Source organism: Artemia sp. Qi Xiang Cuo, chromosome 1 (genome assembly GCF_049724085.1).
Source record: "Artemia sp. Qi Xiang Cuo chromosome 1, ASM4972408v1, whole genome shotgun sequence".
In the NCBI taxonomy this organism is placed as follows: Eukaryota; Metazoa; Arthropoda; class Branchiopoda; order Anostraca; family Artemiidae; genus Artemia; species Artemia sp. Qi Xiang Cuo.
Genome location: NC_142794.1, coordinates 46,266,058 through 46,280,459, shown reverse-complemented (window position 1 = coordinate 46,280,459; position 14,402 = coordinate 46,266,058). Strand labels below are relative to the sequence as shown.

Here is a 14,402-nt window from a genome sequence, read left to right as displayed (position 1 = left end):
CATTCTAATGTAATTATAGTAATTATAAGCACCCTACCAAACCCTACCTCTATAGTAGGGTTCTTTGATACGCTGAATCCGATGTTATGATTTTCATAAAAATTCTATGCCTTCGAGGGTGTCTTTCTCCCTTTTTTCAAAAATCATACAAATTTTCTCAGGCTCGTAGCTTTTGGTGGGTAAAACTAAAATTAATGAAACTTATACATTTAGAATCAGCATGATAATCCAATTCAAAAACTTTACAGTTTCATGAGATGAAATTAAACAAATAGAAGAGGTTTTTCAACTAAAATAAGGTACTTTAAGGTACTCCGTATAAATAGAAAAAGAAAATAACACCATTTATAAATTGCTGAAAACTAAGTTCCTAGTAGTATTGGCCATCCCAAAGAAATTTCTTGGCTGGGCTGGTGATGAACTGCCTTGCCTTTTCCTTTGGTTTGCTTATAATTACTCTATAGTCCCAAATTTCCAGGGGGGCATGGCACCCCCTTCCCCTCTTGCCGGTGCCCATGCGTGAGAGGGCTCATTCGAACGTAAATTAAAAGTTCTAGTGCCCTTTTTAAGTGACCAAAAAATTGGAGGGCAACTTGGCCCCCTCCCACGCTCATTTTTTTCCGAGGTCATCCAGTCAAAATTTTGAGATAGCCATTTTGTTCAGCATAGTCGAAAATATAATTAACATGTCTTTGAGGATTTCCCAGCATTATTTAAAAAACAATCAGAAACTAAATAAAAAAACAAGTTTTTCAGCTGAAAGTAAGGAGCAACATTAAAACTCAAAACGAAATAAATTATTACGTAAATGAGGAGGTTCGCCCCCTAGTCATTACCTCGCTCTTTACGCTAAAGTTTTCTTAGCACTTTCAAAAGAGCTATCTATTCTAATTAAACGGCCTTTGAGATCCAGGGGTTTGTAATACGAACAAAATTCAAACTTTAGCGTAAAGAGCAAGGTACTGACTAGGGGGCGAACCCCCTCATATACGTAATAAAAAACAATAAAAAAAAACAAGCGATACGGCTTAACAGTAATCGAAACTTTAAAAAAAGAAATTTTGATAGAATGGGCTTATAATGCTGATTCAGCATTATAATGAAAAAAAAATACCTCTCATTGTTCCAATTAAACGAATATAGTGTTTCAGAAGTAGTTCTGAAAGAATTAGGAGAAAATTTGTAAGTTACATATATTTATTACCAATAAAAACGTTCGTAAATAAAATTAAATTTTTATTGGCCCTTTTAAGGAACCCCAAAAATTGAAGGGCAACTAGGCACCCTCCACCACCCGTTTTTCTCAAATTCGTACGATCAAAATTTTCAAAAAGTCATTTAGCTAAAAAAGATAAAATTAACATACAAATTTCGATTTAATTATTCATATACGGTTAGCTAATTTCGAAACCTGCATTAATTAAAAAATGCTCAGAAATTAAAAAAAACAAGTTTTTTTTAATAGAAAGTAAGGAGTGACGATAAAACTTAAAATAAACATAAAGTATTTTGTATATGAAGAGGGTTGTCTCCTCCTGAACATCTCGCTCTTTCCGCTAAAGTTTAAATTTTCTCCCGATTCTTTAAGAACGACTTCTGAAACACTATGTTCATTTAATTAGGACAATGAGAAGTTTTTTTCAAAAGTACTAAAAAACTTTAATGTCGCTCCTTTCTCTTTGTTAAAAAAAACTTGTTTCTTTTTTATTTAATACAGAAACAGAATCGAGACTGTATCGTCTGTATCCGATGTTTCTATATGGATACTCCTTTACAGGCGCAATTTCCCTAGTCACAGCTTTTGGTTTGTGCAATACGACACGTTTAGTTCCCCATTACCGTTACGTTCAGATATTCATCATGGCCTAGTATACCCATAACTTGGGTATAATTTCATTTTGACCATTGGCATATCATAATATAGATCGGCAACAGTTGTATGTCAAATCAACTGAAATTACGGAATCAAATTGAAAGGACGAAAAAAAAACGGTTACCCAAGACTCATTTTGCCACATGGGATATGCAGAGGCCTGTTTTATTAGGGAATTCTTATTCCAGTTGATTCCTCATTTTATATATTAATGCTTTATTAATGTATGATTCCTTTCCTGTACAACACAGTAGAGAGAATATAATAATAATAATAAAAATAATAATAATTTATTATAAGCCAAAAAACATGCCATACAGAACAGTATTCTTAATTACGCTTCACAAGAAAAATAACATAAATATCAAGTTTCACTCATTGATGTCAACGCTTCATTTACATATTTACATAACTGCCTGATTGTCCTTTTTACACTCGTTTTCAGGAGTCGTTATACAGTGCTGTACAACCAAGTTAAGGTCCCCAAGTACTAATTCACTATACAAGCTTATTGTAATAGAATTTTGATTTTTACAGGTGAACTCTGATATTGTAACTTTCTTGGATTTACTCCTGCTTTCAAAAACACGACACTTGGCCATGTTGAATTATTTCGATCTTTTGCCGAACTATCCACAAATCCACGAAATTACCACAAATCATTATATTCCGGGCGTGACTTGTATTGCCAACAGAGTTTATAAACCTCTTTAATCGGAATTGGGTAAACATAGACCGGACCAGGGGCTAAAACATGACTCTAGGCTAGGGATCATCTTAGGCTCCATTCATACTCTCTTCAAGTAGTACTGAAAGTTTGTTTTGCAAATATTTCAGCTGCAGGTTTTTTACTAAACGTTTTTTCAGTGTAAGAAACCAAAAACCTATGTCAAACAAAACTTTTTGCTAGGATTTATTTCATTCTGTTTTGTTTTTTGAGTACCACTGTCTAGTACAATTCCATTTACTACAAAATATGGAGATAGCAAAAAAGGATTACGCTACACTCACTGTTGCGACTTTTCAATTTTGCGTGAATTCACCTACTGTTGCAATTGCTTTCAAAATTTTACCAGATTTAGTGTATTTTGATAGCGTCTGTACATCCGTACTATATTTCCAAAATAAGACAAAATCCAGTAAATTGCCCGAGAAACTTTTTATTTTATTTTTCTTGTTGTATTTTCAGCTGAGGATTTTACTTAGTAATTTTTTGCCAAAGAATCACTTTTAACTAAAAACTCAGCGATTCCTCGCCAGGGGGTGCCAATTACAAGTGCTCTATTGAATGCCATTTTCCATCAAAAATAATTTACACAGGTCATCTTAAATATCCCTTTCCATACGCCTATGTTGTTCCTATTTTACCAAAAGTTATAACTAAAAAGGAGAAAAATCATTAGAGTTAAAAATTCTGCTATTTCATAGCACCTTATAAAAACGGTTTCAACTGGATTTTTTTTATTATTTATATTGATAGATAAATACACCATGAATCTGCTATCTAGATAAGAACAAAGTGAAGCTTATCGACCTCTGAAGCGAAAAAGTAAATTATTAATTTAATAGTTTTCAATAAGCACTTTTGAACACAATTCAATGATTACAATTGCCTAATGAGTGCCAAAAACTACAAAAATCAATTGCAATACGCGGGGTTAATTTGTGATAATCCTACAAAAATCCAGGGTGGCGAACAGGGTCCATAAATCTCATTTATGTAATCCTCAAGTATCACTATTTTTGTGCAGTGCTATTATGCAGTGTCAATGCGCATGCGCGTGTAAGGGTATTAGAAATTGTACCCGAAGTGTGGAATTCGAACCAGGAGAGTCGTAAAATTCTGATTTTACTCGACAAAGTGTGGTTTTCATTGGCTGTTAGTGACGTTTTGACTAAAGATATAAACTAACACTTTCCCTTTCACATTAGTGGAAAAGGCCTCTGATTAGTTGAAAGTGATGTCGTGCGATGCTTTCATCCAGTCAAGAACCATTTCATAATGGTTTAAATTTGGCTATTATGGGGCTGTTTCTAATATCCACCTTAAATGTGCATGCGCAATACAGTGCGAGCGCACTGTTCCAAAATAAAGACGCTTGGGTGTTTCGTGTAGAAAATAAATGTGATGAGTGTGGTTGATACCCTCAAATCGGCATTGACAAATATACACAGGCTATTTACAGAGCTAAAAATGACCCTATCCCAGTTTCAGAGTTTAAATTACTAAAGTTTACATACTCCATAGTTCAATCTTCAGGGGGAGTAAATCAATAATTAAGGATGGCCTATAAGTTAATAAAAGGCATTTCCTTCAGCGAAAGGGCTTGGTTTGAGGTGTTTATTATCAGGATTACCAAGGTGGATTATCAGGATTACAACTGGGCCTAATACCAAGAATTAATAATTAATTAGCACTAATTTGAACAATAACATATTTTGGTACTTGTGCATTATATGGTACGAACGAAAGAAGTCAAGTTTGATTAATGCTAATGAAATAAAATAAAATAGGTTGAATATATAATAGTTTAGAAACAAATTTGGGCTATATATTTGCACATTAGGGGAGTGGGGGTAAAGCATAGCATATAAGAAATACGTATCCTAACCTAGGTACCTTCCCCCCACCCTAAACCCCAAAAAACAACAGTTTAAATATTGTAAACGCAATTAGCAATCACGCTTTGCCATCCATTTATCTCTTACAAATTCCCGTTTGACGGGTTTTCATTAGTAGCTCCTTGTACAGTATATAGCGTTGTGTACCATATAATGCCCAAGTACCCATATTTTTCGTAGTAGTTTGATTTGCTTAAAAGTTCTACGAAAAATTCTGATTGGCAAGCTAAATCTTGGTATTAGTAAAATCTTATTGTAAATGGGGCATAAAGGATTGTTTAAAGGTCATATGTAAACAAACTTTATTCGTCCCGGTGAATATGATAAAAATAGAGGAGTTGATACAGACCTTTCAAGGGGGCATCCGAATTAGTCATGTCTTTTCCAACAGAATCTGGATGAACAACACAAGTTCCACAGTTATTTAATGTTATGACTGTTAGTTTTCGACTTGGCTCAGAGGCATTCTTCACTCGATCAGAATCCAATTCTATTTCTTTGTCAATTTCTTTACCAATCAAGTGCTTTTCTTCTTCGGTCATTCTTTGAATACGAAATGACTAGGCTAAAAATGAAAATTAACAAAAACGGGTTTATTATATATTCTCTGTGTTAATTCACCTAATTACTGATACTTGGAACCTGGCAGACATAAATCGATTTGCCAATGTGATAAACAGCTTATCTTATGGCAGAATTATCATTGATGTCAAAAACAAACATAGTTGATTGCATTAGAATACTCAGAATAGCATGGTTTAAACACAGTGATACAACTAGGGGTGGGGGATCGAATTCTTTTCAAGTTGTACTCACCGGCTGCTTTGGTACAATTTTTTTTTAATGGGAAATGTGAAGTTTGAACGTTCTTGTTTTCGAGGAGTATTCACCTATCTTCTACTTCAAATTGTTCAAACTTATAAGTTCTATCTAATTCTCAAGGTCTACCAGTGACATCAATCCACGTTCATGAAAATGTAGAGGGAGCGGGGATTTAAAAGATACATTAAAAGAATGTTGGCAAAATATAGGTAGATCATTTTTCACTATTTTCTAATGAAAATACAAGAAAAGCTTTTTTTCAAAGTTTAAGAGTGAAAACTACCTCTCCCCCAAATGGGGGAATGGAGTTTGTTTTTGTTATTTATAGGCTTTTGAAATTATCTTTGCACCACAGTTGCTCCTGTATTTTCAGTGGTATTGGCCCATGATTTTGCTCCTAATTCCCGTCGTCTATTCTCAATGTAGTACTGTTTTTATTCCTTTTTATCATCAGTGTGGTGTTAACTATTAGGACGCAGGAAACCCTCGATATTTTAAAAATGTAAAATTCAGATTCGTTTTTTCCAGGACGTATATGAATCATCAGAATTCCCGGTATTTTTTCGAGGACAACCCCTGGATAGAATTCCTAGTGGTGATTTTGGATGGCTGAATCTCAGTGATATGCTGCTAAGTTGGACAGTTATCAATTTGAACTTGATAATTAGCAGCTTGATAATTAGGAACCCAAAGGCTTCCATGGAATGGATATTTAAGGCAATGTAGTACTCACAAATAATGACAATTAATAATGTTGAAGGTTTTTGACAGTTGTACTCAGAGCTGAAAAAGCATCTCAATGTATTTAAGACTCTTAAAATTGAAAAAACTGGTAGTTGGTCCATAAAACAGACGAAAAGTTCTTTAGAGAAGACGCCACATCAAAAGAGAAAACAAAGTCAACGACCTTGCGATTATTCTAAGCAAAGGTGATAATAGCCCTCGAAGGGGCCTAACACCAAGCACATTCACAAGGATGGGTCGTCGAGTCCCGTGCCACTTCGTCGAGATTCTTATGACTTCTCAAATAGTTCTCAAGTCTTCCATATAATTAGCAGTAAAATTCAAGGACAGCGGCTCTTAATCATCAACGGAAGATGTTAATTTTGGTTAATAAAACTTTCAGGAGGGAATCTTCGGCCCAACGTAGGAAATCAGAAAGCCTTTTCAAGCCTCCGCCTTTATCATTCCCCTGTTCGCATGTCTTTAAAGATTCTGTAAAGAAAGGCCCCCCAAGCCTTTCCTAGTTTTGAACAAGAAAAAAATATCCCTCTTTCGTCTTAGTGCTTTTGTTTGACCATGGGTCTGGGGAATGTAGTCTACTCGATCCGAGTCGTATTCTCGGTCAAATTTGAATTTTATCACACTTAGAATCCATTTTCATAGAATCTTTTAATCCTTGGGTATAGAGAAGGAGTAGAGGTATGAGACTGAAAGCCACACAATAAGTATATGTGTGTGTATATTCTATATATATGAAAATCAAATGAATTTACTGAAAAAATGTGAATTGTCAGTTTAATATACATATGCTGATATTTATTCCTTAAAATCTTAATTATTTTTTGATTTATTAAAGTTATAAAAGTGAAAACATTTAAAAGAATTTTTTCAGTAAAGTAGAAATTATATTCTGGCTTTTAGAAAGCATAGGGTTTAGAACCGTACTCATTTTAATTTCTGCTCGTTTTGAGTTTGAGTTATTTTAATTTCTGTTTCTTTTGGATTTCATTTATTTATTGATACGGATTTGTGGTAGTTGTATGCTTGGTAAATTATTGATTCTACTTTTGTTCATTTTTGGTTTAATGGAGTTCTTTACTTTTTCTTGAAAAACTTATTTTGTACAAACAGTTTTTTTTTATTAATTTCAGTTCGTTTTATATTGACATAGTCTTTTTCAGGGAGAGACTGACCCTCTTCTGAAGTTAAACAACCTTCATTTCCATAAAAAATTGAAAGGGCAATAGTCCTTTCAATTTCCAATCAAATGATCGCTTTTTAAAATTTCTACGACAACACCATCTATAAAAACATTATATATAACCCCAGGGCATAACTTATAACCCTTGCTCGAAGACTTTGGGGGGAATGTCCTGGTAAAAGAAATAATGTCAAGAATTTTCAGCTGTTTTCAACTGTGTTGAACAAAATGGCTATCTCATAATTTTGATTGAATGAGTTTGGGGAAATGGTGGGCTTGGAAGGGGTGTTAGTTGCCTTCCAGTCCCTTTCGACTATTAAAAAGGGCACTAGCCATTTCAATTTCCAATCGAATGAGCCCTTTTTGAAATTTATACTACAATTCTTTCTATAAAAACCTTATATGCCCCCAGGGCATAACTTACAACCCTTGCCCAGAGGGCTGTGGGGGGAGGGGGTTGTCATCCTCAAAGACCTAATTTCCAGATCTTTCAATTATGTTGAAAAAAATGGCTATCTCAAAATTTTGATTGGATGTGCTTGGAGAAAAGGTGGGAGCGAGAGGGGGATTAGTTGCCCTCCAATCACTTTCGACTGTTAAAAATAACACTAGCCCAATGAATTTCCGATCGAATGAGCAATTTTTAAAGTTTCTACGACAGAGCTTTCAATAAAAACATTATATACCCCCAGGGCATAACTTACAACCTTAGCCCTGAGGGCTCAAAGACCTAATTTTATGAACTTGCAACTACGTTGAACAAAATGGCTATCTTAAAATTTTGATTGGATGTGTTTGGGGAAACGGTAGGCATGAGAGGGGGGTTAGTAGAAAGGCCTTTTTGACTCCGAACGGGGCACCATATATGGGCATAGCCTCCCTAGGGAGAACACCTGTGCTGTCAGACATTAATCAAATTGTTTCCGGGGAAGTTAATTAATCTCTGACAGATGACGTCAAGTTAATTAATGTCTTTGGAGTTCGACCAGAATTGTTTCCGGGGCAAAGTTTAGATAACACGTGACAGATGATGTCATGATTGATTGATTTGACACGAAAGGGGAATTAATTTGTTGTTTCCAAAGAGAATTATTGATTCAAGAAAGGGGAAGTAATTTGTTGTTTCTAAGGGGAAGGTGGGGAAGAGATATATTGATTGCGTAATCGAAGGGAGAGAATTCCCGAGAAATTGATTACATAATCGGTAGAACCCTATCAGGAGCTCGTGACGGGAATCCATTTATGTGCATAGAATGACGTCATCAACTAGGACAAATGGATTTATGAGAAATTGATTGCTTAATCGGTAGAACCCTATCAGGAGCTCGAGAGGGGAATCCATTTAAGTGCGTAGAATGACGTAATCTACAAGAACAGTTGGATTTCTGAGAAATTTATTGCATAATCGGTAGAACCCTATCAGGAGCTCGTGACGGGAATCTATTTATGTGCATAGAATGACGTAATCGACTAGGACAGTTGGATTTCTGAGAAATTGATTACATAATCGGTAGAACCCTATCAGGAGCTCGTGACGGGAATCCATTTATGTGCATAGAATGACGTAATCGACTAGGACAGTTGGATTTCTGAGAAATTGATTACATAATCGGTAGAACCCTATCAGGAGCTCGTGATGAGAATCCATTTATGTGCATAGAATGACGTAATCAACTAAGACAGTTAGATTTCTGAGAAATTGATTATATAATCGGTAGAACCCTATCAGGAGCTCGTGACGGGAATCCATTTATGTGCATAGAATGACGTAATCAACTAGGACAAATGGATTTCTGAGAAATTGATTACACAATCGGTAGAACCCTATCAGGAGCTCGTGACGGGAATCCATTTATGTGCATAGAATGACGTAATCAACTAGGACAAATGGATTAATGAGAAATTGATTACATAATCGGTAGAACCCTATCAGGAGCTCGTGACGGGAATCCATTTATGTGAATAGAATGACGTAATCAACTAGGACAAATGAATTTCTGAGAAATTGATTACATAATCGGTAGAGCCCTATCAGAAGGTCCTGACGGGAACAAGTTACTTTCTTAATGTCCCTCCTAAACCCATTTTACAAGTTGCAGTACTTATATTTTTCACCCACAACTATACTTTACAGCTTTTTGGTTACCTCCACACCAAGAAATACATTTCAAAGACCATTTCAGAGCAAGTTACTATCTTAATGTCCCTTCTAAACCCTTTTTCCAACTTAAAGTACTTATCTTTTTCACACACAACTATACTTTACAGCTTTTAGGATATCTCAACACCAAGAAATACTCTTCAAAGACCATTTCAGAGCAAGTTACTTTCTTAATGTCTCTTCTAAACCCATTTTCCAACTTGAAGTACTTATGTTTTTCACCCACAACTATACTTTACAGCTTTTTGGATACCTCAACACCAAGAAATACTTTTCAAAGACCATTTCAGAGCAAGTTACTTTCATAATGTCCCTCATAAACCCATTTTACAAGTTGAAGTACTTATCTTTTTCATTCACAACTATACTTTACAGCTTTTTTGTTCACTCAATACCAAGAAATACTTTTGAAAGACCATTTCAGAGCAAGTTACTTTCTTAATGTCCCTTCTAAACCTATTTTACAAGTTGAAGTACTTATCTTTTTCACCCACAACTATACTTTACAGCTTTTTGGATACCTCAACACCAAGAAAAACTTTTCAAAGACCATTTCAGAGCAAGTTACTTTCTTAATGTCCCTTCTAAACCCGTTTTCCAACTTGAAGTACCTATCTTATTCACCCACAACTTTACTTTACAGCTTTTTGGATATCTCAACACCAACAATACTTTTCAAAGACCATTTCAGAGCAAGTTACTTTCTTAATTTCCCTTCTTAACCTATTTTACAAGTTTAAGTACTTATCTTTTTCACCCACAACTATACTTTACAGCTTTTTGGATACCTCAACACCAAGAAATACTTTTCAAAAACCATTTCAGCGGAAGCTACTTGATTAATGCTCATACAAAAACAATTTTACAACTTATATTATTTATAAGTTTAATCCACAACTATAATTTAAATCTTTTTGGTTACCTCAACACCAAGAGATAGTTTTCAAAGACCATTTCAGATCAAGTTAATTTCTTACTATCCCTCCTAAACCTATTTTATAACTTGAAGTACTTATCTTTTTAACCAACATCTATACATTACAGATTTTTGGATAACTTAACACTCAGAAATCCTATTCAAATAACATTCCAGATCTAGTTAAATTCTTTATTTCTCTTCTAAAGCTATATTCTAAGTTGAATTGATTATATTTCTCATCCACAACTATACTTTACACATGTTTGGATAACTCAACACATATAAATACTATTCTAAGATCATTTCAGAGCAACTTACTTCTCTTATTGTCCCTCCTAAACCCCATTTTCACCTTGAAGTACCGTTTTATATACAAAAATCTTTACCATTCATAAATTTGGTTTAATAATAGCACTGAAAAAATCATCAAAGACCAAACTAGAAAATCCTATAGTATAAGTATACTTCCTAAAACAATTTTCCATCATTAAGTATTTTCCTTTTTCACCCACAGAAATAAAAAACAGCTGTTTTGATACATAAACACCAAAGAAATACTTTTCAAAGACCATTTCAGAGCAAGTTACTTTCTTAATGTCCCTTCTAAACCTATTTTACAAGTTGAAGTACTTATGTTTTTCACCCACAACTATACTTTACAGCTTTTAGGATACATCCACACTAAGAAACACCTTCCAAAGACAACTAAAGAAGTAGTTAGGTTCATATTTTCCATCATACACTCTCTTCACACCATGTACAAAAGTTCTCTTTCACCCACAACCATATAGCACTTCTAGTCGCTGGCAAAAACGCACTGAAATACTTTTCAAATACAATTTCAGATCACGTTCTATTCTTAATGTCCCCTCTTAAACCCATTTTCGAATTTGAAGTACTTATCTTTTTCACCCACAACTATACTTTACAGCTTTTTGGATGCCTCAACACAAAGAAATACTTTTCAAAGACCTTTTCAGAGCAAGTTACTTTCTTAATGTCCCTCCTAAAACCATTTTCAATCTTGAATTACTGATATTTTTCACCCAAAACTATCAATTACAGATTTTTGGATACCTCAACACCAAGAAATACTTTTCAATGACATTTTCAGAGCAAATTACTTTCTTAATATCCCTACTAAACCTATTTTACAACTTGAAGTACTTATCTTTTTCACCCACAACTGTACTTTACAGCTTTTTGGATACCTCAACACCAAGAAATACTTTTCAAAGACCATTTCAGAGCAAGTTAATTTCTTAACGTCCATGCTAAACCCATTTTTCAACTTGAAGTACTTATATTTTTCACCCACAACTATACTTTACAGCTTTTTGTATACCACAACACCAAGAAATACATTTCAATGACCATTTCAGAGCAAGTTACTTTCTTAATGTTCCTCCTAAAGCCTTTTTGCAACTTGAAGTACTTATCTTTTTCACACACAACTATGCAGTACAGCATTTTGGTTACCTCCACATCAAGAAATACTTATCGAAGACCATTTCAGAGAATGATAATTTCTAATTGACCCTCCATAATCACTTTTCAACTTTGAAGTACTTATCTTTTTCACCCACAACTATACTTTACAGCTTTTTGGATACCTCAACACCAAGAAATACTTTTCAAAGACCATTTCAGAGCAAGTTACTTTCTTAATATCCCTTCTAAACCCATTTTCAAATTGAAGTACTTATCTTTTTCACCCACAACTATACTTTACAGCTTTTTGGATACCTCAACACCAAGAAATACTTTTCAAAGACCATTTCAGAGCAAGTTACTTTCTTAATGTCCCTCCTAAACCTAATTTACAAGTTAAAGTACTTATCTTTTTCAACCACAACTATACTTTACAGCTTTTTGGTTACCTCAACACCAAGAAATACTTTTCAAAGACCATTTCAGAGCAAGTTACTTTCTTAATGTCCCTCCTAAACCCATTTTCCAACTTGAAGTATTTATCTTTTTCACCCACAACTATACTTTACAGCTTTTTGGATACCTCAACACCAAGAAATACTTTTCAAAGACCATTTCAGAGCAAGTTACTTTCTTAATGCCCCTCCTAAACCCATTTTCCAATTTGAAGTACTTATCTTTTTCACCCACAACTATACTTTACAGCTTTTTGGATACCTCAACACCAAGAAATACTTTTCAAAGACCTTTTCAGAGCAAGTTACTTTCTTAACGTCCCTCCTAAACCCAAATTCCAACTTGAAGTACTTATCTTTTTCACCCACAACTATACTTTACAGATTTTTGGATACCTCAACACCAAGAAATACTTTTCAATGACCATTTCAGAGCAAATTACTTTCTTAATATCCCTCCTAAACCCATTTTACAACTTGAAGTATTTATCTTTTTCAACAGCAACTGTACTGTACAGCTTTTTGTATACCTCAACACCAATAAATACATTTCAAAGACCATTTCAGAGAAAGTTACTTTCTTAATGTCCCTACTAAAACAAATTTTCAACTTGAAGAACTTATTTTTTTCACCCACAACTATACTTTACAGCTTTTTGGATATCTCAACACCAAGAAATACTTCTCAAAGATCATTTCAGATCAAGCTACTTCTTTTATATCCTTTCTACAACTATTGAACAAGTTAAAGTCCTTATCTTTTTCACCCATAACATAACTTTAAACGTTTTTGGATACCTCAAAAACACGAGATACCGCTCAAAGACAATATATGGGAACTTTACTGTATTATTTTCCCTACTAAACCTATTTTATAAGTTGAAGTACTTATATTTTTCATCCACATCTATACTTTACAGCTTTTCGGATACCTCAACACCAAGAAATACTTTTCAAAGACCATTTCAGAGCAAGTTACTTTCTTAATGTCCCTTCTAAACCCATTTTACAAGTTGAAGTGCTTATCTTTTTCACCCACAACTATACTTTACAGCTTTTTGGATACCTTAACACCAAGAAATACTTTTCAAAGACCATTTCAGAGCAAGTTTTTTCTTAATGTCCCTCCTAAACCCATTGTTTAACGTGAAGTACTTATCTTTTTCACCCACAACTATACTTTACAGCTTTTTGGATACCTCAACACCAAGAAATACTTTTCAAGGACCATTTCAGAGCAAGTTACTTTCTTAATGTCCCTTCTAAACCCATTTTTCAACTTGAAGTACTTTTCTTTTTCAACCACAGCTATACTTTACAGCTTTTTGGTTGCCTCAACACCAAGAAATACTTTTCAAAGACCATTTCAGAGCAAGTTACTTTCTTAATATCCCTCCTAAACCCATTTTACAATTTGAAGTACATATCTTTTTCACCCACAACTATACTTTACAGCTTTTTGAATACCTCAACACCAAGAAATACTTTTCAAAGACCATTTCAGAGCAAATTACTTTCTTAATATCCCTCCTAAGCCCATTTCCCAAGTTGAAGCACTAATCTTTTTCACCCACAACTATACTTTACAGCTTTTTGGATACCTCAACACCAAAGAAATACTTTAAAAATACCATTTAAGAGAAAGTTACTTTATTAATGTCCATTCTAAACCTATTTTACAAGTTGATATACTTATTATTTTCACCCACAACTATACTTTACAGCTTTTTGGTTACCTCAACACCAAGAAATACTTTTCAAAGACCATTTCAGAGCAAATTACTTTCTTAATGTCCCTCCTAAACCCATTTTCCAACTTGAAGTACTTATATTTTTCACCCACAGCTATACTTTACAGCTTTTTGGATACCTCAACACCAAGAAATACTTTTCAAAGACCATTTCAGAGCAAATTACTTTCTTAATGTCCCTCCTAAACCTATTTTTCAACTTGAAGTACTTATCTTTTTCAACCACAACTATACTTTACAGCTTTTTGGATACCTCAACACCAAGAAATACTTTTCAAAGACCATTTCAGAGCAAGTTACTTTCTTAATGTCCATTCTAAACCCATTTTCCAACTTGAAGTACTTATCTTTTTCATCCACAACTATACTTTACAGCTTTTTTGATACCACAACACCAAGAAATACTTTTCAATGACCATTTCAGAGCAAGTTACTTTCTTAATG

At 34.1% G+C, this 14,402-nt stretch overlaps 1 protein-coding gene across 4 annotated transcripts in view; it reads right to left on the bottom strand.

The window, feature by feature from the left end:
• Positions 1 to 14,402, bottom strand: part of Liprin-gamma (liprin protein kazrin) — a 212,433-nt gene that overhangs the window by 183,966 nt on the left and 14,065 nt on the right. For all 4 annotated transcript variants that reach the window (XM_089107912.1, XM_089107906.1, XM_089107920.1 and 1 more), the window contains exon 2: positions 4,845 to 5,060. In XM_089107912.1, coding sequence (XP_088964038.1) covers positions 4,845 to 5,037 — 193 coding nt within the window. In that variant the 5' untranslated portion in view covers positions 5,038 to 5,060. The remainder of the gene's footprint in view (positions 1 to 4,844; positions 5,061 to 14,402) is intronic.